The following is a 20916-nucleotide window of genomic DNA, read 5'->3' as shown; positions in this document are numbered from 1 at the left end:
AATTAAATTAGTATTAATCTGAAGTTCAATGTATACTGTAATCCCTATAGGAGCCACTAAGAAAACAACTAAAATCTTTAAAAACCAGAAGATCAACAGAGGACACAAAAGAAGGCAGTAGAGGATGAGAATAGGAATATAAAAGGCCTGAATCATATAGAAAACAGCAAAAATGCAGATGTAAATCCAATCATCCAAGAAACAAGTACATTAATTTGGAAACCAAAAATACTCAGACGAGATTTTTAAAAAGATCCAAAAATATACTATTTCCAAGAAACATGCTCTAGAATAAAAAGCAGAAACAGACTGAAAGGAAAAGGAGAAGGAAAGGGTATAATAAGAGTAATAAAAGGTATAATAAAAGAGTAACCATAACAGCTAGAAGGGTTGCATTATTAAACAGATTTTCAATCTAGAAATATTACTGGAGACAAAGACAGACATTTCATAACGGCCAAACAGTCTTTGACGTCAGGAAGATTTAACAACTCTAAATGTATACACAGAGCCAAAACCAAATATATACAGAAACCAAAACTGCCAAAACTGAAAAGGAAAATATACAGTTCACCAACAGGTAGAGAATTCAATACTCAATTTTTAACAATTAATAGAGAAGCTAAACTAGAAAATCAACAAGGTATATAAGATTTGAACACTATCAACCAAACTGATATAACCAACAACATTGATAGGATACTCCACACAACAGCAGATGGAATACTCAAGTGCACATGGAACATTCTCCAGGAGTGACCATATACTAAGCCATAAAACATGTCTCAATAAATTCAAAAGGACTAAAATCATACAAATCTCCAACCACAGTGGAATTAAATGGGAAAACAACAGAAAGAAATTGGGAAATTCTGAAATAATGGGAAATTAAACAACACAATGCTAAATAATCCATGGGTCAAAGAAGAAATCACAAAAGAAATTAGAACAAATGTGAACTGAATGAAAATCAAACTACAACATATCAATATCTGAAGAATGCACTGTTAATAGGGAAATTTACAGCTTTAATGCCCACATTAGAAAAGAAAGGTCTCAAAATCAAAAATCAATAATCAAAGTTTCAATTTAAGAAAATGGAAAGGGAAGCAAAAATCAAACTCAAAGCAAGCAGAAGGAAGGAAGCAATAAAGATTAGAGATCGATGAAAGAGAAAAAAAGAAAAACAGAGGTAATCAAGTTGGTGCTTTCAAAAGAGCAACAAAATTGACAAATGTTTAGCTAGACCTGAGTCTAGCACTGTTGACATTTTGGGCCAAATAATTCTTTCTTGTAGGGCGTTGTCCTATGTGTTACATAATGTTCAGCAGCATCCCTGGCCTCCCTCCACTAGATGCCAGTAACAATCCCCTTCTCAAATTTCACAACCCCAAATATCTCCAAACATTACCAGTATCCTGAGGCAAGTGGAGGGAAAAATCACCCCTGGTTGAGAACCACTGAGCTAGACAGACCAAGAAAAGAGACAGATGACACAAATAACAAAAATCAAGAATGCAGAAAGAACATCACTTCCTACCCTACAGAAACTGAAAGGATTATAAGGGAATTATTATCAACAGATGTATGCCAACAAATTAGACGATTTACCTGAAATGGATAATTATTATGTTTCTAGAGAAAAAAATTAAATTACAAACAGTATCATGCATGCTGCAAATAAGTAGTACATTATTAAAGACAGAAAATGTAATGCGTCCAAGGAAAACTAGCACTAAATTATGGAAATACATATTTCAACTATGTAAACAGGTACTGTAGGAGTTTGGTGTTATTGTTGTTTTTTTTTTAATTACAAGTAGTACATTTAAATTATGAGTAGCATGTGCTTACTGCAACAATTCTAACTGTAGAAAAGTACCTTAAGTAAATTAGGAACTTACCTCATTCCCCTCCATTTCTATCCCATTGATAACTACTGCTAAACATTTGGTATGCATATTTATGGTTTTGTTTTTGTTTTTTTGCCTTGCTCATACAAACATTACACACATTTATAATGATTTTGTATAAAAATGAGTTTATACATATAGTTATATAAGCCAAAGAAACTTGCTTTTTTACTTAATATGTTAAACTTAGGACTCCAGAAACAATGCATATAGTTCCACATACAATCTGTATGTTCCATATAACACAAATAACTCACTGATAATAGGTGCATAATATAGTTCTAAAGTTCCACAATTTGGCTACATCAAAATTAATTCAACCATTTTCTCACTGGTGGATATTTAGGTTGTATCTTAGTCTTTGATAGACAAACAATGTTGCAAAACATCCTCACACACTCTCTTCTATACTAGCATTTTTATTTCAGTCAAACACATTCCTGAGAGTCAACCAGCAAGTGCACTTTAAATTTTAATAAATATCGCCAGATTCTTTTCTTCCAAGTTAGTAATAATTACTGCACCACCAACAGTGTATAAGAATACCCTATTTTCCATGTCCCCAAAACAGGATATTACCATTTTCTAATTTCTGCCAACCTAACCAGTGACAAGTATCTCTGTTGTTTTTATCAGTAATTCCCAACTTTCAAGGAGGTAAAGAACCTTTTCCTAGGCTTACTGGTTATTTGCATTTCTTCTTCCTTGAACTACAAATTTCTAACCTTTCTCTCTCAAATGGATAGCAAACAGGATCATCCTATAAATGATGAAGGGACAATCTTCCACTTCTAACTTACACTGTGTTGACTGCCTAATCCAAGGTACTATAAACAAAGTCCCTGTATTACACAACTCGGGACAGTGCTTAGGGGCTGGTCCCCCAGTGGTGAGTGGCATAGGAGAGGGGCAGTCTGGGTAATGGTACGCTTGGGGCATTTTCAGTGGTGATGCTGGAGTAGGAGGGCTTCCAGGCTGTGATGGGAAAAGTCTGCAGCGGCAGAGGCAGGGTACACAAGTGTTATTTATGTGTCTGAGGAATTTGTTTTCTTTTGGTTTTGTTGGTTTTGTTCTGAAGAGGTATTTCATATAACAATACAATGAATATCCTTGGTATGTCTAACTTTGCACTATTACAGTGTACATCCTTGCATATAGACCTTGGTTGATAAGCACAATACTTCCAAAGGCTAGAATCCAGTTAATGACTTCCTGAATTAAAAAGTACAGGCACGTATTTTAGATTTTTGTTAGAAATAAATGTCATCTGTTAGAGAGATCTCCTCAACCACCCCCGAAATACACGGACTGAATAGGAGGAAGTTATAAAAATAATAATAGTCATGACCATTTAGAAGGGTTAAGATACTGAGTTCTTGGGGCGCCTGGGTGGCGGGGTCGGTTAAGCGTCCGACTTCAGCCAGGTCACGATCTCGCGGTCTGTGAGTTCGAGCCCCGCGTCGGGCTCTGGGCTGATGGCTCGGAGCCTGGAGCCTGTTTCCGATTCTGTGTCTCCCTCTCTCTCTGCCCCTCCCCCATTCATGCTCTGTCTCTCTCTGTCCCAAAAATAAATAAACGTTGAAAAAAAAAAAATTTAAAAAAAGATACTGAGTTCTTAAACACAGTTCAATGCTTACTGAAGGACCTGAAACTTTAGAATAATGAAATTGAAAATTAAATAAAATACTAATTAGGGGCACCTGGGTATCTCAGTCGGTCGGTTAAGTGTCCGACCTCAGCTCAGGTCATGATCTCACGGTTCATGGGTTCGAGCCCCACATCGGGCTCTGTGCCGACAGCTCAAAGCCTGGAGCCTGCTTTAGATTCTGTGCCTCCCTCTCTCTCTGCCCCTACCCTGTTTGCATTCTATCTCTCTCTTTCAAAAATAAAAAAATTTTTTTTTAAATTATTTTTAAAAATAATAAAAATAAAATACTAAAATTACAAAATGTCTGGACTTTAATTTTAGCAGAATGTCTTCAATGTATCACTGTTAAATATTAAGGCAGCTGCTGGTTTACCCTTATTTAACTAAAGAAAAATCAGGTGTTTTGAGGGTTGTTTTTTCTTTTTTTGGTTTTTGGGTTTTTTTCTGTTTTTGTTTTCGTTTTAATCGACCACAGGTTTTGGAACCTTAAATTCCTTTTTTAGCATCTACTGAAATGATTACATAGATTTTATTTGACCTGTTCAAATAATGTTATACTGGTATAGTTCCTGATATTAAGCCATTTTACATTCCTAAAATAAGTGCTCTTTAGCAATGACATTCATTTTTTAATGTATACTTAGACTTAATTCACTAATGTTTTATTTGGGATTTTTCATATTTGTATTCCTAAGTGCAAAGTCAGTACCCTTCTTCCCTCGTACTCTGTCGAGATTTCGATACCAATTCAGTAGTATTGACTTCATAAAATAGAGCACTGAAGCCTAACTACAGGTACCATTTATTGAACATTTTAGCATTCTTTTTTTTTAAGATTTTTTTCAAGTTTATTTATTTTGAGAGAGAGAAAGAGAGAGAGCACAAGTGGGGAAGGGGCAGAGAGAGAGGGAGAGAATCTCAAGCAGGCTCTGCACTGGTGGTGCACGCGGGGCTCGAACTCACTAACTGCCAGATCATAACCTGGGCCAAAGTCAGATGCTTAACAGACTGAGCCACCTAGGTGCCCCTGAACATTTCAGCATTCTTTTTACATGCTTCCCATGTAAATTTCATGATAATCACATGATTTCTTATCTCTATTTCGGAAATGGTGCAGCTGAATCCCACAGACTCAAAATCTCCCTCAGATCACCCACCACTGAATGAAAGAGTTTGCATGTCAAAGTAGGGATCACACTAGTAACCAATGTTCAATGCTACTTGCCATCTTTGTGTCAACATTCTAGAACAAGAAGCACTGGAATTAAGTATTGTTTGAAAATGGTTCAGGCAATCATAATCATTTCTGGAAACAATGCTTTGAATAGCAATTCCTTTCACAGTTACTCAGTTTTCTACTTCCTGAGTCTATTTGAGAAAGTTCAATTTTTACAGAAAATCATCTATTTCTCCAAAGTTTGAATATTCTTAGCATCGACTTTCGAAGAACTAAAAAAGCATTTCAAAAACAAGAGACTAAAGTTTACCTTGACTTTGGGCCAGATGAAGAATTTTTGATGTAACATATCGGGCAGTATCTGATTCTGCAGAGTCAGTATTGATCTTCTCCAGCTGAGCCAGGAGTCCCACGATCCGTGAATTATTGGTAAGGCTAAGAAGAATGTTACTTTATATTAGGACACATTCTACATCAATTGTAAACTCAAAACTAGAAGATCACTGTTTAAAAAAAAAAAAAACAACTCTACCCTTCTAAAAACATTAAGCGTTTATATCACATTTCCTTACTCTATGTTATATAGCTCAACGTTGCTAAAAATTCTATTAATTTAAATGAGAAACACATTCCATTTCAGAAAACCACAAATATGCACTCAACCCTGCCCAGCAATCTTAAATCACGCCCTGAAAGTTCATCTTTACACTCTCCAAAAAGACGTCTTACATTTCCTATGCTCACCTCAAAACTCTAATCATCCCACCCACCCCAGTTCACTCTCAGTGCCTTGCTTTATAATCTATATAAGCTCAAAAAGGCACACACTCATCTTCCCACTACCAGATCCTTAAACCTATCTGATTCTCTATCCACATTCTTTCCTCTTTGTTCTCTTTCATTATACATTGCACATTTGATACTCTTCTAGGTATTACAAACAGTAAACACAACAAAAATTCATGCCCCCTACAGACTGAACATTCCAATGATGAGAGATAAATATGTTGATAATCATACAGTATTTAAGGTGGTGGTAAGTGTTATAAAGAAAAACATATTGGGGGGCGCCTGGGTGGCGCAGTCGGTTAAGCGTCCGACTTCAGCCAGGTCACGATCTCGCGGTCCGTGAGTTCGAGCCCCGCGTCGGGCTCTGGGCTGACAGCTCAGAGCCTGGAGCCTGTTTCGGATTCTGTGTCTCCCTCTCTCTCTGCCCCTCCCCCGTTCATGCTCTGTCTCTCTCTGTCCCAAAAATAAATAAATGTTGAAAAAAAATTAAAAAAAAAAAAAGAAAAACAGATTGGGGGAATAAAAGGTACAGGGCAAGGGATGCAATTTTAGACAGTGCTCAGGGAAAACCTCATTGACAGGGTATCATTCAGGGAAAGACCTGAAAGAAGTAAAGGAGTAAGCTGTGCAGAAATCTGCAGAAAGAGCTGTCCAGGGAAAAGGAGTCACGACCACGAAGACCCCAAAGCAGGGGTCTGCTGCATTCAGCTAAAGTGAGGTGACCCATGTAGCTGGAGCAGACTTCAAGGAGAGTAACAGTAACATTTGAGGTCAGAGTGGGGGTGGGGTTGGACAGAGCACCAACATTTAAAGCTTTGCAGGCCACTGTAGGGATTTTGGTTTTTACCCTAAGAGGGATGGAAAGTTTTTGAAATGAGCGATGTGCTCTGATGTTTTAAAAAGGCTCTTTGAGGGGCACCTGGGTGGCGCAGTCGGTTAAGCGTCCGACTTCAGCCAGGTCACCATCTCATGGTCCGTGAGTTCGAGCCCCGTGTCATGCTCTGGGCTGATGGCTCGGAGCCTGGAGCCTGTTTCCGATTCTGTGTCTCCCTCTCTCTCTGCCCCTCCCCCGTTCACGCTCTGTCTCTCTCTGTCCCAAAAAGAAATAAACGTTGAAAAAAAAAAAATTTTTTTTAAATAAAAAGGCTCTTTGACTGGCATGTGGAGACTCAAAGAACAATCCCTCCCCTATTTACTTGCCTCAGCCCCTCCTGCATTTTCAATGTCTTTGCTCCTTCAATTACTTGTAGTACATCATCTCCCTCTCTCCCTTTCAACTGGATCATACCCCCCTGGCACACGAATCTCCTGCAGGAGCTCCCACTAGCTGCCACAGCATTTCCGTTACTCCTTGAAGGAGATGTCTGTGCTTGCTCTCTCCATTTTCTCACATACTGTTCACTTTTCAAGCTTGCCTTCTGCACCTCGAGATCTCCCAACCTCCTGTGGTCACTTCCTTCCTCGTTACACTCAGTCTCTCAGCACTATCAGATAGCTCCCTCTTCCTTCACCTCCTTCTTTGGGCTTCAATGACCCCACTCTCTCCTCATGTTCTTCCTGTCACCACCTCTCTGAGATCTCGTGATTGACTCCTCCTCCTGTGACACATCTCTACATGCTAAAGACCCCACACAGCTCTATCCCCAGCTCTCTTCTCTTCACTCTCTCCACTCTTCAACCAGTGTGGTCTCATCTAATCCCACCACTGTTAATTATGATCTAAATGCTGCCTGGCTCCTATACTCAACTCCAGCCTCACCCTGATAGCTTACCCAACCTAGCAAGCCCAATATAAAACCACCCATTCTTCCTCTCAACCTATTCTTCTTCCAATCTTAATGCTCCCAAACTCACGTGAAACCATCAGTTGCTCAAGACAAAAATCTGGGCTCCCTTCCCCACACACCAACCCAATAACAGCTCCATCTCTGAAACATCTCAACTTCATCCACTTGTCTCCCTATCTACCATTACTACCCAAGTCTAAGCAATCATTCTCTCTCGCTTAGAAATCAGAGCCTCATAACTAGTCTGCTTTCATTCTTGCTTGCCAATAATCCATTTTCACAGTACTTTTTTTATCTTTTTGTTTTGAAATAATTATAAACACGCACAGAAAGTTGAAAAAATAGTAGAGTGGTCCCTTCCACCTTTCGCCTAGTTTCCCCAATAGTTATATTTACATGAACTACAGGGCAACAGCAAAAACCAGGAAGTTGACATTGGTTACTAATACAGTTCTAGGCCACTTTATCACATATGTAGATTTATAGAACCACTAATATAATCAAGTTGCTGTCCAGCTAAAACCCCTTCAATGGATTCCCTTCAGCCGTCAGGCCAAATCTTATTTACTTATCACAACATACTAGACTTTATATCATTTGGCTTCTGTCTACCTCCCCAACTTGACTTCTCACAATGTTCCCCTCACACACTGGGATCCAGTTGCAGTGGATTTCTATCAGTTCTTTGAATACGACATGTTTTTCCCCAACCTCAAGGTCTTTGTATTTGCTGTCTTCTCGATCTGGAGGGAGGTTTCTCCCAGCTCTATTTAGAGCTGGCTCCTTCTCATTTCAGGCTACAGCCCAACCATGGGACCATTTCCTCACCAGCCCCTCCACTTCCAATATTAAAGTGTACCTATAGAGAATTTATCACAATCTGTAATTACGTAAGCTCCACAAAGGTAGAGATCTTGCATGTCACCCAGTATTTCAAACACTGACTGGTATAGCATAGGCAATACACATCTAGAAACATAAACAAACAATATATGTTTTTTCAGATTTAACTGTGCCCAATGCTTTGAATTTGGAAGTACTTCAACTGAAAAGGTATCTGAAGTTTGAAAAATACACATTAAGCACACATTTGAAAATATACCTAATATACCATTTAAAATAACGCAACATGGGGCACCTGGGTGGCTTAGTCAGTTGAGTGCCCAATTTCCACTCAGGTCATGATCTCACAGCTCCTAAGTTCAAGCCCCACGTAAGGCTCTGTGCTGACAGCTTAGAGCCTGGAGCCTGCTTCAGATTCTGTATCTCCCTCTCTCTCTGCCTCTCCCCTACTTGCTCTCTTTCTCAAAAATAAATAAACATTAAAAATATTTTTTAATTAAAAAAAAAGAACACCACAAATCCACAAAACCCATGTATGTGTATGTATCATATATATGTGTATATACTATATGTAATGTATAGATACTTATATCATTAAAGACTGAACTCAGGAACACATAAGAGAATCTAGCTATCTTTCATTAAGCCACACATTAAAGATATTTGCAAAAATGTAATAAAAAATGCCAGTCTTCTATCTTTTTGAAAATATAGTTATTTCTAAAATAAAATGTTATATTATTATACAATTGGTTTATTATCATTTTAAAATGAATAGTTTTAATTTCTCAGTTTTAATGTATAATACCATAAATATCAATAGATAAAATAACTCACATCAACAAAACCTTTTTGGAGTTTTCATCAATTTAAGAGCACTAAAAGGTTCTAAGCTAAAAAATTTAAGAACCACTCCTCTAGACTTATCTTGCACATTTTGTGCTCCTTACCTAGAATCAGCCCTTTCTCCAAAGAGCCCTGGTTCTTTCTGGTGAGAAATGGTACTAAGACACCACAGTTTGCAAACTAGGGAGCAAGTACATCTTTAAAAACAGTTCCATAACCCAGATTTAAGAGAAATTTGCATTAAGGAAACCAAAATTCTGAAATTTAATAACTGAGTGTTTCTTAAATTTTCTCCATATTATTTTTCTCTTAAAGGTCATCTCTGTATTTTTCAGTAGCTAATAAAACATCTACTATTCAAAAAATTCATGAACATACAAAACACACTAAGTGTAACACACATTCTGTTCTATTCCAAATTAAAAATTTATCAGTAACTCTTAAAATTTTTAAATTACACCACTGTATAAAAAGAAAAAAGAAAAAAAAAACCCTTTCATCGGAGTGATTCCATTCTGAGAATCATGCTCTTTCAAATGGATGGATGGATGAATTTTTGGAAGGGAAGCAAATAATTGAGAACACTGGCAAATCAATTTCCCTTTCTATTCCTATTTTTCTCATCTACAGAATGAAAACTGAACAAAATACTTTAAGCCACCCCAATTTAGCTCTAAGAACGTAAAGCTGCAGACACTAATATTGAAGGAATCACCGGGTGAACACCAGAGGGCAGCTCTACCTTCTGAATAATTTTCAGACTGGAAAATCTGAGGGTGGTGATAAGCTATACAACTACTCAATGGACAATCTGAACTACACTGAGAAAAATTTTAACAACAAGGCTCAGAAAAGAATGTTATCTTCCCTGCCTTACCCTATTCTTAGACGAATCAAAATGAGGCTCAGAACAAATTTCAAAGATTCAACTTATAATTGTTAATTATTATGTAGTGAAAAATCATGTAATTGGAAATATGAACAATATGAAACACATCAAGTTAACCTCCAAATGGACATTTTTTTAGGTTTTTTTTTTCCTTTTTTTTTTTCTTTTTTTGAGAGAAAGAGGGAGGGAGAGACAAAGAGAGGGAGAGAAAATTTCAAGCAGTCTCCACACTATCAGTGCAGAGCCTAGGGCAGGGCTCAAACCCACAAACCATGAGATCTTGACCTGAGGCAAAATCAACAGTCAGATGCGCTTAACCGACTGAGCCACCCAGGCGCCCCTCAAATGGATTTTTTTTTTTAATTTTTTTTTTCAACGTTTTTTATTTATTTTTGGGACAGAGAGAGACAGAGCATGAACGGGGGAGGGGCAGAGAGAGAGGGAGACACAAAATCGGAAACAGGCTCCAGGCTCCGAGCCATCAGCCCAGAGCCTGATGCGGGGCTCGAACTCACGGACCACGAGATCGTGACCTGGCTGAACTCGGACGCTTAACCGACTGCGCCACCCAGGCGCCCCTCAAATGGATATTTTAAAAATAATACCATTCAAATATCTGTTTCACAGTGGTCACCTACTGCTTTGATATTTGGGTTTACTCTCAGAGCTATTTTTCTAAAAGCATAAATTTTCTTGGATATTACAAAAGTCCCAATGATGTACAGATATTAATCTGCAACAAATTATTTCCCAAGCAAGTGCAAGGGCTATAGAACCTACCTTCATATTATAAATAAATGTTATTATCTTTTTCACCTTAAAATGTAGATAATAAAGATGTCCTTGTAAAACAGGCAAAAATATCTCACAGCAAAAAAAAAAAAAAAAAAAAAAACAAATATACTAAAGTTTTAGACTTAAACCTGAATCACAGAAATTAAGTTTTAATACAGTTTCATTTCTAAAATGCACATTATCTTTCAGAAATGTCTGTTCCTCATTTATATGTCTTTTTTACCTGTCTTTTATTACTTTTGCTTTGTTTACATTTTTACTGTTTCTCTCCAAATACTGAACACAAAACTTTATTTTCTTCCATCATAAATCAAAGGACAATGAAAAACAGAAAGTTCATTATCATTCTTCTGTAGAAATAGTTAAGTATTTAAATATGTATGTATGGAAAACAATATTATTCTAACTGGAAGAGAACAGTAACTATTTCTCTGACTACTTATTAGAATTAAATACAATAAAGTCTTCTCTAACAATAAATTCTAGTTCAATACTACCAAGTGACTTGTTAAAGACAACCAAAAAAATCTTGTTAATAAAATTGCAAACTGCCTAAATTTATACTAGGATCAGCAATAATTAGTCAAGTTTTCCTTGAAATTCCTTCACCAAAGTTAATAACATGCTAATGATTTTCTATTCATTACTCATTATTTTTTATAACTTCTCTGGTAACGTTCCACTGGGATTTTAGGTACACGTTTATGGCTAACTGTTTTGCCCTGGTATCTGTCCTATCTTTCAGAATAACAAGTTTCAGTCAGGTGTGAGCCACCCTGGTAAGCCACACTTCTCATTTTTAGCTTAATGTAGAAGTTAGTATAGGCTAGATCACAGACTCTCAGTTTTGTTTTAGTGTTGTTTTTTTTATTGTCTCATGATATCTTTATATTCAAAAATTACTGGGGACCCCCAAAGAGGTGTTATTTTCAAGGGAAACAGAAATCATCTGACAAACAACCTGAAAAACCAGGACACATCAATACAATAAAAACTACAAAACACTGCAAAAAATATTAAAGAAGATCATAAAAAAGGAATACGCTGTCCTCAACGGTAAGAAGACTCAATGTTGTCAAAATATCAATTCTCCCCCGTGGGGCGCCTGGGTGGCTCAGTCAGTTAAGCGTCCAACTCTTGATCTCGGCTCAGGTGACAATCTCACAGTTCTGGGATCCACGCTGGACTGGACATGGAGCCTGCTTAAGATTCTCTCTCTCCCTCTTCCTCTGCCCCTCCCCCACTCGCTCGCAGGTACTCTCTCTCAAAAAAAAAAAAAAAAAAAAGAGAGATATCAATTCTCCCCAAACTGATCTATAGAATCAAGGCAATCCAATAAAAATCCCAGCAGGCTATTGTGTAGAAATTATAAAACTGATGCTAAATTCACATGAAAATACAAAGAAACCTAAAATACACCAAACTTTGGAAATAAAAGAACAAAGTTGGTGGACCAACACTAATTATGAGACTCATAAAGCCACCAAGGCAGAGAGGTATCAACACCAAGATAACATCTAAATCAGTGGAATGAAACAGAGTCCAAATATAGATCAACACATACATGACAACTAATTTTTGACAAAGATACAAATTGTTGATTGAGAGGATTTTTCAGGTATAAACAGACCAAACTTACCAAACTCTACTCTCTATGTACAGTTTGTTGCACAATGATTGTATGTCAATGAATTTGTTTACAAATTATAGGTGGCCTTAGTAAGTACTCTTGGGTAAGACAGAAACTACACAGAAATGGATGGAGCGTGTGAAAGGAGATGTAGATTGCATTTACAGACCATTTCAAATTTTTTTGGCTTTTAAGGGAATCATATATATTGGGTAGTGACAGAAGAGCAGAGTCTAAATACTGGGAAGCCCAGATCTTGTTTAAATAGTAATGAATGAAGAAGTTAAACATTCAAGACAGAAGAACAAATGATTAAAAGACCCTGAGAAGGAAAGAGGGAGGTGAAATCAATAACACAGGTGTCAGTATTAGTCTTTGACAATAAAAGAGACACATTCTCTGCTGCAGTAAGTAACAAGAGGGTAGGCAGAGGATGGGATCAAATAAAGGGGAATATGGAAAATTTTGGTGCCAGAAATATGAGGATAATAGATTTTATTATCTCTGTGATATCATAAGGGGAGGCCATTTGTTAAGGATATGTATTTGAGATGTCTGAGGATTTCAAAGGTTTAAAGGGTGAAAGAAAGTATAAAATAATCATTACAAAAGTTGAGAAAATGAACTTTCCAGAGAACCACAGTCACAAGATTGCTGGGCTCAGTTCAGGCCGATGATCAGTAATTTTTAGTGATATCTGCCAAGTTAGTTCATCCTCCAATGTCATTTAGCTACTCAACAACAGTTTATCCAGAGAAAGGACTCTGTCAGATGGGTGTGATGGAAAATAAAAAACGAGGTAAAGCCATTTCAGGTATTTTCAAGAGTGTAATGATAGACAATGGATTCTACACTGGGTAAGAAAGGAGGAGGTGAATGAGAAAAAATAGAAGTCAACAGATTAGCACTCTCGGTAAGGGAGAACTCTTGTAATACAGACACTGGAGCAAGTGAGCTAGAGAGATAAAAGATTAGAGCAAGGGAAAAGAAGGATTTGACCCTTTTCTATCTATCTCAATTTATCTTACTGAATTCAGGTTTTTTTAAGTTTATTTATTTATTGTGAGGTAGAGACAGAGAGCACAAGCAGGTAAGGGCAGAGAGAAGGAGAGACAGAATCCCAAGCAGGCTCCATGCCATCAGTGCAAAGCCCAATGCAGGCCTCGAACCCATGAACAATGAGATCATGACCCACACCAGGATCAAGAGTCAGACACTTAGTCGACTGAACCACCCAGGTGCCCCTGCATACAGTTTTCTTCACAGAGCAGTATAACAAGTACTACTAGAAACTATAATTTCTCTTAGATGAAGGCCATTTTCAATGATCCCAATTTAGTTCACCTAAAACAGCAGCAAAAATAACAATACATATCCAGTAAAATCTATTTCAGGAGAAAAAAATGAAAACTGACACTAAGAGCCAGAAGTTGCCAAACTATAACTTCATATTCTTATGAACAACAAGCTAGTAATTCTAGATACTTTAGCTAATCAACAGAAATAGCATTACTTGTTCCACCTAATCCCAAAAAGAAGACTGGTGCTCCTTTTTAAAACACAGTCAGTACTTAATTCCTTTACTATAGAAATTACAGAAATACTTGAACAATGAAATTTGTTACAATGTATCACATAGTTAATACCTGGAAAACCTAACAATTTAAGGAATAAATCTTTTTTTTTTTTAATTTTTTTTTTTTAACGTTGATTTATTTTTGAGACAGAGAGAGACAGAGCATGAATGGGGAGGGTCAGAGAGAGAGGGAGACACAGAATCTGAAACAGGCTCCAGGCTCTGAGCGGTCAGCACAGAGCCCGACACGGGGCTCAAACTCCCGGACCGTGAGATCATGACCTGAGCCAAAGTCGGACGCTTAACGGACCAAGCCACCCAGGCGCCCCAGGAATAAATCTTATCTAAATAAACTGTGTGGGGCACCTGGGTGACTCGGTGTGTTGTGTCTGACTTCAGTTCAGGTTATGATCTTGCATTTCATGAGTTCGAGCCCCACATTAGGCTCTGTGCTGACAGCTCAGAGCCCAGAGCCTGCTTCGGATTCTGTGTCTCCTTCTCTCTCTGCCCGTCCCTTGTTCATGCTTTGTCTGTCTCCCTCTCTCCCTCCCTCTCTCTCTTTCTCTCTCAAAAATAAATGAACATTAAAAAAAATTTTAGGGGCTCCTGGGCAGTTGAGCATCCGACTTCAGCTCAGGATTGATGGGATCAAGCTCCACATTGGGCTCTGTGCTGACAGCTCAGAGCCTGGAGCCTACTTCAGATTCTGTGTCTCCCTCTCTCTCTGTTCCTCCCCCACTCACACTCTGTTTCTCAACAATAAATAAATAATTTTCTTTTAATTTTAAATAAACTGTGTATATACTTCTCATTAGAAAACAGAGTAAACCATACTTGTAAATGCAAAGTTGTAGTAAATGTAACATACAACACTGCTACAAAGCAAAAAAACTCTATTATCAATATTAATAAGTTGTCATTTACTGAGCCTGCTAGACGCTATTTAATCTTTGCAACTTCATAGTGATAGCATTATTATTACACCCATTTTATAGACACTTAACAGGGCTAAGTAATCTAGCTAAAAAAATTCCAAATTAGAATCAATGAGTTTGACTTTTAATGAAAGAGTCCACAGTAAAACCTTGCTAAGGACAATTTCTTGGTACATTCGAGCTTTAGTCGATATGATGCTTTAACTCAGGGGTAGTTAAAATTTTCCTGGAAAGGGCCGGACACTGTGGACCAAACAGTCTCTGTCATGATTACTCAACTCTGTCACTCTAGAGCAAAAGTGTCCAGACAATATATAAATGAAGGAGCACAGCTTGTTACAATGAAACTTTATTTATGTACACAGAAATTTCAATTTCATATAAACTTCCTGTGTCATAAATATTCTTCCCCCCCCCCCCAACCATTTAGAAATGTTAAAAACTATTCTTCGGGTGCCTGGGTGGTTCAGTCAGTTAAGTGCATCTGACTCTTGATTTTAGCTCAGGTCATGATCTCACAGTTCATGGGATCGAGCCCCAAGTCAGGCTTCCCACTGAAAGCACAGAACCTGCTTGGGATTCTCTCCCCTGCCCCCTCTCTCTGCCCCTCCCCCACTCTGTTTCTCTTTCTCTCTCTCTCTCTCAAAATAAATAAACTTAAAAAAAAAAAACTATTCTTAGCTCATAAGCTATACAAAAACAAGAGGTAGACCAAATTTGGCCCATGGGTCATAGTTTGCTGACTCTTATTTTTAACTGAAAAGTTAAACATTAATAAATATTAATTTAAAAATATAAATACAACATACAATCATTTAAACATAAATAATATTTCGGGGCGCCTGGGTGGCGCAGTCGGTTAAGCGTCCGACTTCAGCCAGGTCACGATCTCGCGGTCCGTGAGTTCGAGCCCCGCGTCGGGCTCTGGGCTGATGGCTCAGAGCCTGGAGCCTGTTTCCGATTCTGTGTCTCCCTCTCTCTCTGCCCCTCGCCCGTTCATGCTCTGTCTCTCTCTGTCCCAAAAATAAATAAACGTTGAAAAAAAAAATTTAAACATAAATACTATTTTCAAGTAAGGAGTTTCAAATAACCATTGGAGTATTATTTCCATAACTGATACATATTGGTATTTAGAAGTACAGTACCTCTTCTCTGATACCACTTTTAACTTGCTCATCTTGAGTTACTTCATTTCATCATTGCAGATAACCTAAAAGAAAAAACGTTAATGATTTTAAACACATGATTGTTTCTAAATATTAGGTGACATAAAAGCCAGACAACTGAAAGTTTTTATTGTAAAGATAACAAGATAACACAAGAAACCAAGGAAGAATGTTTTGAGTTTTATGTGCTTCTGGCAAGCTACTTCAATGTGCAAAAATGTGTGACTAGTATAAGACCTAAAACCAGCCAGTGAAAGGTTATCAAAATCCTGGTGCTACAAAAATGCAAAAACCTAACATAATAATCTAATATCTAGTGTTAACATTTCTTTTGAGACAGTTCAAATTATCTTTCCTGTTCTTACAGTCCTCCTTAAAATACTCAAACCAACCACAGCAATGTACTTACTTGTCCACCATTCACACTGTGGTCAAATACTGTTAAATGTGTACCATTATTTCTATGAGAGAGCACTTTTTAACAACAAATTGTGTACACAGTAAAAACCATCTATAATATCTCATTCAATATACGTAATGCAGATTTTCCTTCAACAAAGTTTTATCATTAGAAAGTGTACATTATACATTTTAAAGCTTTAAGTCTTGGCTTGCAGAATCTTTACAACTTTTCGTATTTCTTTTGCAACTATTCACCCTCCAAAAAAGAAAAAAAACAAAAACAACCCTGGACATTTTTAAATTTTATATATAAATGCTTACTGAGGCAGAATTTTGTGGCATCACTAGAAAGTTTAAAAATTACTGCCAATTCAACAAGTTTCTCACATATTTATGCAATATATAGTAATGCCATTTAGTTAAAGGGAAGGAAACATGCAAAAGAACATAACAGATTTAGAAGATACAGGTATTCTGGATGTTTTTCTTCAATTAACAAAGAACTTTCAACTTCAATAAAACACATGATTTTTTTTCAATTTTTTCATTAATTCAATTATAAAAGAGAAAACATGTATTTAGGATTATGTATAAAAATTACATAATTGTTTTTAAGGTTACTAGAAATTTTAAATTGCTATTCTTTTAACTGACTTAAAAAAAACCCTACCAATTGAAAGTAACTTTTTCCAATTTCCAAATTAATTAAGAATCAAAAATCCAAAGGAGGAAAAAAATCCTATGTAATTTCAAAAGCACTAATGCTGCCATAAACATAAAGTTAAAGTAATTTACTTCTACTTGTTGGGTGGTAGGGTGCTCTCTAAAAGTGCATTAATAGCACATCTCATGAAAAGTTCACTGCGAATCTCATTAGAACTGATAAAGTTGGGGGGCACCTGGGTGGGTCAGTCGGTTGAGTGTCCGACTTCAGCTCAGGTCACAATCTCATGGTTTGTGAGTTCGAGCCCTGTGCCGGGCTCTTTGCTGATGGCTCAGAGCCTGGAGCCTGCTTCAGATTCTGTGTCTCCCTCTCTCTCTGCCCCTCCCCCACTTGTGCTCTGTCTCTCTGTCTCTCAAAAATAAATAAATGTAAAAAAATAAAAAATAAAAGAACTGATAAAGTTGGATAGGTTAATGTTGGGCACTTACATCACAGCCAATTCTATTTCAACAGTTAAGAAATTATTCAAATTTCCAATTCACAATAAAATAATAGTCGAACAACAGGCATTCCTATCCTCTCCCTCCTAGGACTGAATTAAAGTAGACAGCAGCAATAAAGAGAAATTAAGTTATGTTGAAGCCCCACAGTGCCAAAAAGGAAACAAAAGTTGGGGATGGGAGGTAGGTGCCTTGTCCAGAAGAACTCAGGACACTTGGAACCCAGGGACTAGAAGATGCCAAGTAAAACAGAAAGAGACTGCTTGGCAGCTAACTAAAACCTTGTAATCCCAACTTCTTACCTCCTCCATACCTCATACCTCACCATTGTGGGAAATGTTCAACAGCTAGTCACAGAACTCCTGACAAATAATCTTCACTAAAGAAACTGACAACCTCAAAGAATTCTGCTTTCTGGGACTAAACAGATCCCCAGGAAAAAGGCCAGCTCTCAATCCCATCATCCTAGAGCTAAGCCAGTATGGTCACTTTTTATAGCCTAAGGCCAGAGTGTCCCCAGAGAACTTGGGAACTTTCTGTTTTGAAAGTCTGTGTCCGTTACAGTATCACGTACTAAAAAGAGGCACCTAGAGAAGTGCTGCATTTCACCAAGTTTGTGGCTTTGCCAACAAGTGTGACAAAGCAAGAAAGGGGCAGAGAAACTGAGAATGTATAACAAGGGCATAATGATAAAAACTGACCGTGAAGTTTAGGTATAATCTACTCATTCCTCTTTATGGGGTCATTCTCATCACCATAAAGTCATGTTATTTCCGAGTCTTGAAGGGAAAAACAACCTCTCTTGTTCCCACTTCCTCAATCCTCAATCAAGTCTCATTTAGTTGTTTACACACATTGCCAACCAGTACTCTCTTCCCATCCTCTCCTAAACACACTCCAGCCAGATTCTCCCCATCCCACTTGTCTGTGTCAGTGACCTCCATGTCCCTAAATCCAACTGTCAACTCTCAGTCTTCATCTTATTTGTCCTATCAGCAGCATTTGATAGAACTGGTCACTCCTTTTTCTTGGAAATACTTTCCTCATTTGGCCATACTTTCTAAGCTTCCCTCACTGGATGCCCCAGGCTCATTTCTTTCTCATCTGTTTCTAACTCCAGTCTCTTCCTTGGTGACCTCATCCAGTCTCATGACTACTCAACATCTCCACTTGGATCTCTAATAATATCAAAACTCAACATATCCAAAACTGATCTCCTGACCCGCTCTCCCCTACCAAGTATGCCCTCACCTAAGCTTTTCCAACTGTAAAGACAATTCTCTCTCCAGTTCTCAGTACAAGGCCTTAACTTCCTCCTTGGCTCCTATCTTACATCCCACATCCAATGCAACAGCAAGTTCTAATAATTCTACTTTCAAAATACATCCAGAATCTGATCACTCCACCATAGCTACTACAATGGTCAAGCAAACCATCCTCATTAGTTTCCCTTCTACCTCTGGCCTCCTACAGTCTATTCTCAACACAATATCCTGACTGATCCTATTAAACCCTTGGGGAAATAAAAGGGGGGGGGGGGAACCTTAGGTAAATCTTGTCACCACTCTGCTCGATGTCCTGCAACGCTGCCCATTTCGGTGGCACTAAGCGCCCTAGGTGAATACCCCCAGCCGTTCCCCTCCCTGACTTCATCTCCTACCTACAATTCTCCTCACTCATACTGCTCTAGACACACTGTCTGTGCCTCCTTGCTTTCTTCCCACTCTTACCTTAATGCCTTTGCCCAAGCTGTTTCCTCTATCCAAAATGTTCTCCTGCCAGATAGTCTAATGACCAAACAACTCCCAAACTTCTTTTGCTTGAGTATCACCTTTTCAATAAAGTCTAAATTTCAACCATCCTATTTAATTTTGTAAACCAGATCCAGACCCCAGCATACCCACTGTCCCTTGCCTGAATCTACTCTCTCTTCTTCTGGAGCACTTACCACCTTCTAACACTGGATGATTCACAAATTACTGAACACTTGTAAGACTGTACTATGCAGTAACTGATAATATATGAACATGCATCAAAACAACTTTCAAAGGAACAGTTTAGTTTTATAAACTTACAAATGTTCAACAGATACCCCATTAAACCATATATATCAATCCTGTAATCAAATTCATCCCAGACCCTTACCAGTTTATCACTACTGATGACTACAAAGGCAACCACAGTAGGTACCTTCATTTTCTTGAGGTTCCGAGGAAAAAGTGATAGCAACCCACAGTCCTTGGTATGCCCACATAAGAAATCACACGGTCTAATATCTAATATCACACTGGCCAATATTTTACTCATTTAATCACCTTGTAAACTAGACAATTTACTTAACTCTGTGTATTGCTTACTATCTATATTTCCCTGCTAGAATTAAAGCTCCATATAGACAAAAATCTGTTTTGCTTAGTAAATGCCTCCCAAGTATCTAGAAGAGAGCCAGCACACTGCAGGTGCTAAATAAGGATACTTAATTTTTTGTCTTCCTATCTAGAAACAAAGGTCTGTCTTGAAGAACATTGTTGACATCTATACTGACAATGTCCCATGGATAGCTGGCTTCATCTGAAGAATTGTCACTCTTGTTTAAAAAAAAACAAAAGCTGGGGCACCTGGGTGGCGCAGTCGGTTGAGCGTCCGACTTCAGCCAGGTCACGATCTCGCGGTCCGTGAGTTCAAGCCCCGCGTCGGGCTCTGGGCTGATGGCTCAGAGCCTGGAGCCTGTTTCCGATTCTGTGTCTCCCTCTCTCTCTGCCCCTCCCCCGTTCATGCTCTGTCTCTCTCTGTCCCAAAAATAAATAAAAAAAGTTGAAAAAAAATTAAAAAAAAACAAAAACAAAAACAAAAACAAAAGCTGACTTCACGACACAGTGTTTTCTTCACAAAGAGGTGCTAGTGTCAAAAACTCTGGCAGGTGAGAGGAAAAGTTGCTTGAAACTACAAAAAATGATTAACTTTATTAAACAAAAACCTGTTCACTTGAAAATATTTATGGGTGCCTGGGTGGCTGAGTCGGTTGAGCGTCTGACTTCAGCTCAGGTTGTGATCTCATGGTCCGTGGGTTCGAGCCCCGCATTGGGCTCTGTGCTGACAGCTCAGAGCCTGGAGCCTGCTTTGGATTCTGTGTCTCCCTCTCTCTCTGCCCCTCCCCCACTCACAGTCTGTCTGTCTGTCTCTCTCTCTCTCTCCCCCTCCCTCCCTCTCTCTCTTGAAAAATAAACATTAAAAAAAAATTTTAAACAAAAAATAAAAACCAATGTTTAAAGAACTATGTTACAACCTGAACAAGGAGTATATGAATCTCCTGTTACATCCAGAAGTGCAGTGACTTAGTGCATGAGGAGTTGTCA

General features: G+C 38.0%; 1 protein-coding gene across 4 annotated transcripts in view; it reads right to left on the bottom strand.

The window, feature by feature from the left end:
* The window catches only part of AGTPBP1 (ATP/GTP binding carboxypeptidase 1), a 167430-nt gene that overhangs the window by 126697 nt on the left and 19817 nt on the right, over window positions 1-20916 (bottom strand). For all 4 annotated transcript variants that reach the window (XM_040450284.1, XM_040450283.1, XM_040450281.1 and 1 more), the window contains exons 2-3: window positions 15974-16038; window positions 5049-5173 (exon numbers count right to left, since the gene is read on the bottom strand). In XM_040450284.1, coding sequence (XP_040306218.1) covers window positions 5049-5173; window positions 15974-16005 — 157 coding nt within the window. In that variant the 5' untranslated portion in view covers window positions 16006-16038. The remainder of the gene's footprint in view (window positions 1-5048; window positions 5174-15973; window positions 16039-20916) is intronic.

This window comes from Herpailurus yagouaroundi, unplaced genomic scaffold (genome assembly GCF_014898765.1).
Source record: "Herpailurus yagouaroundi ecotype Mexico unplaced genomic scaffold, PumYag 201, whole genome shotgun sequence".
Lineage (NCBI taxonomy): Eukaryota > Metazoa > Chordata > Mammalia > Carnivora > Felidae > Herpailurus > Herpailurus yagouaroundi.
This window is presented reverse-complemented; position numbering and strand designations above follow the sequence as displayed.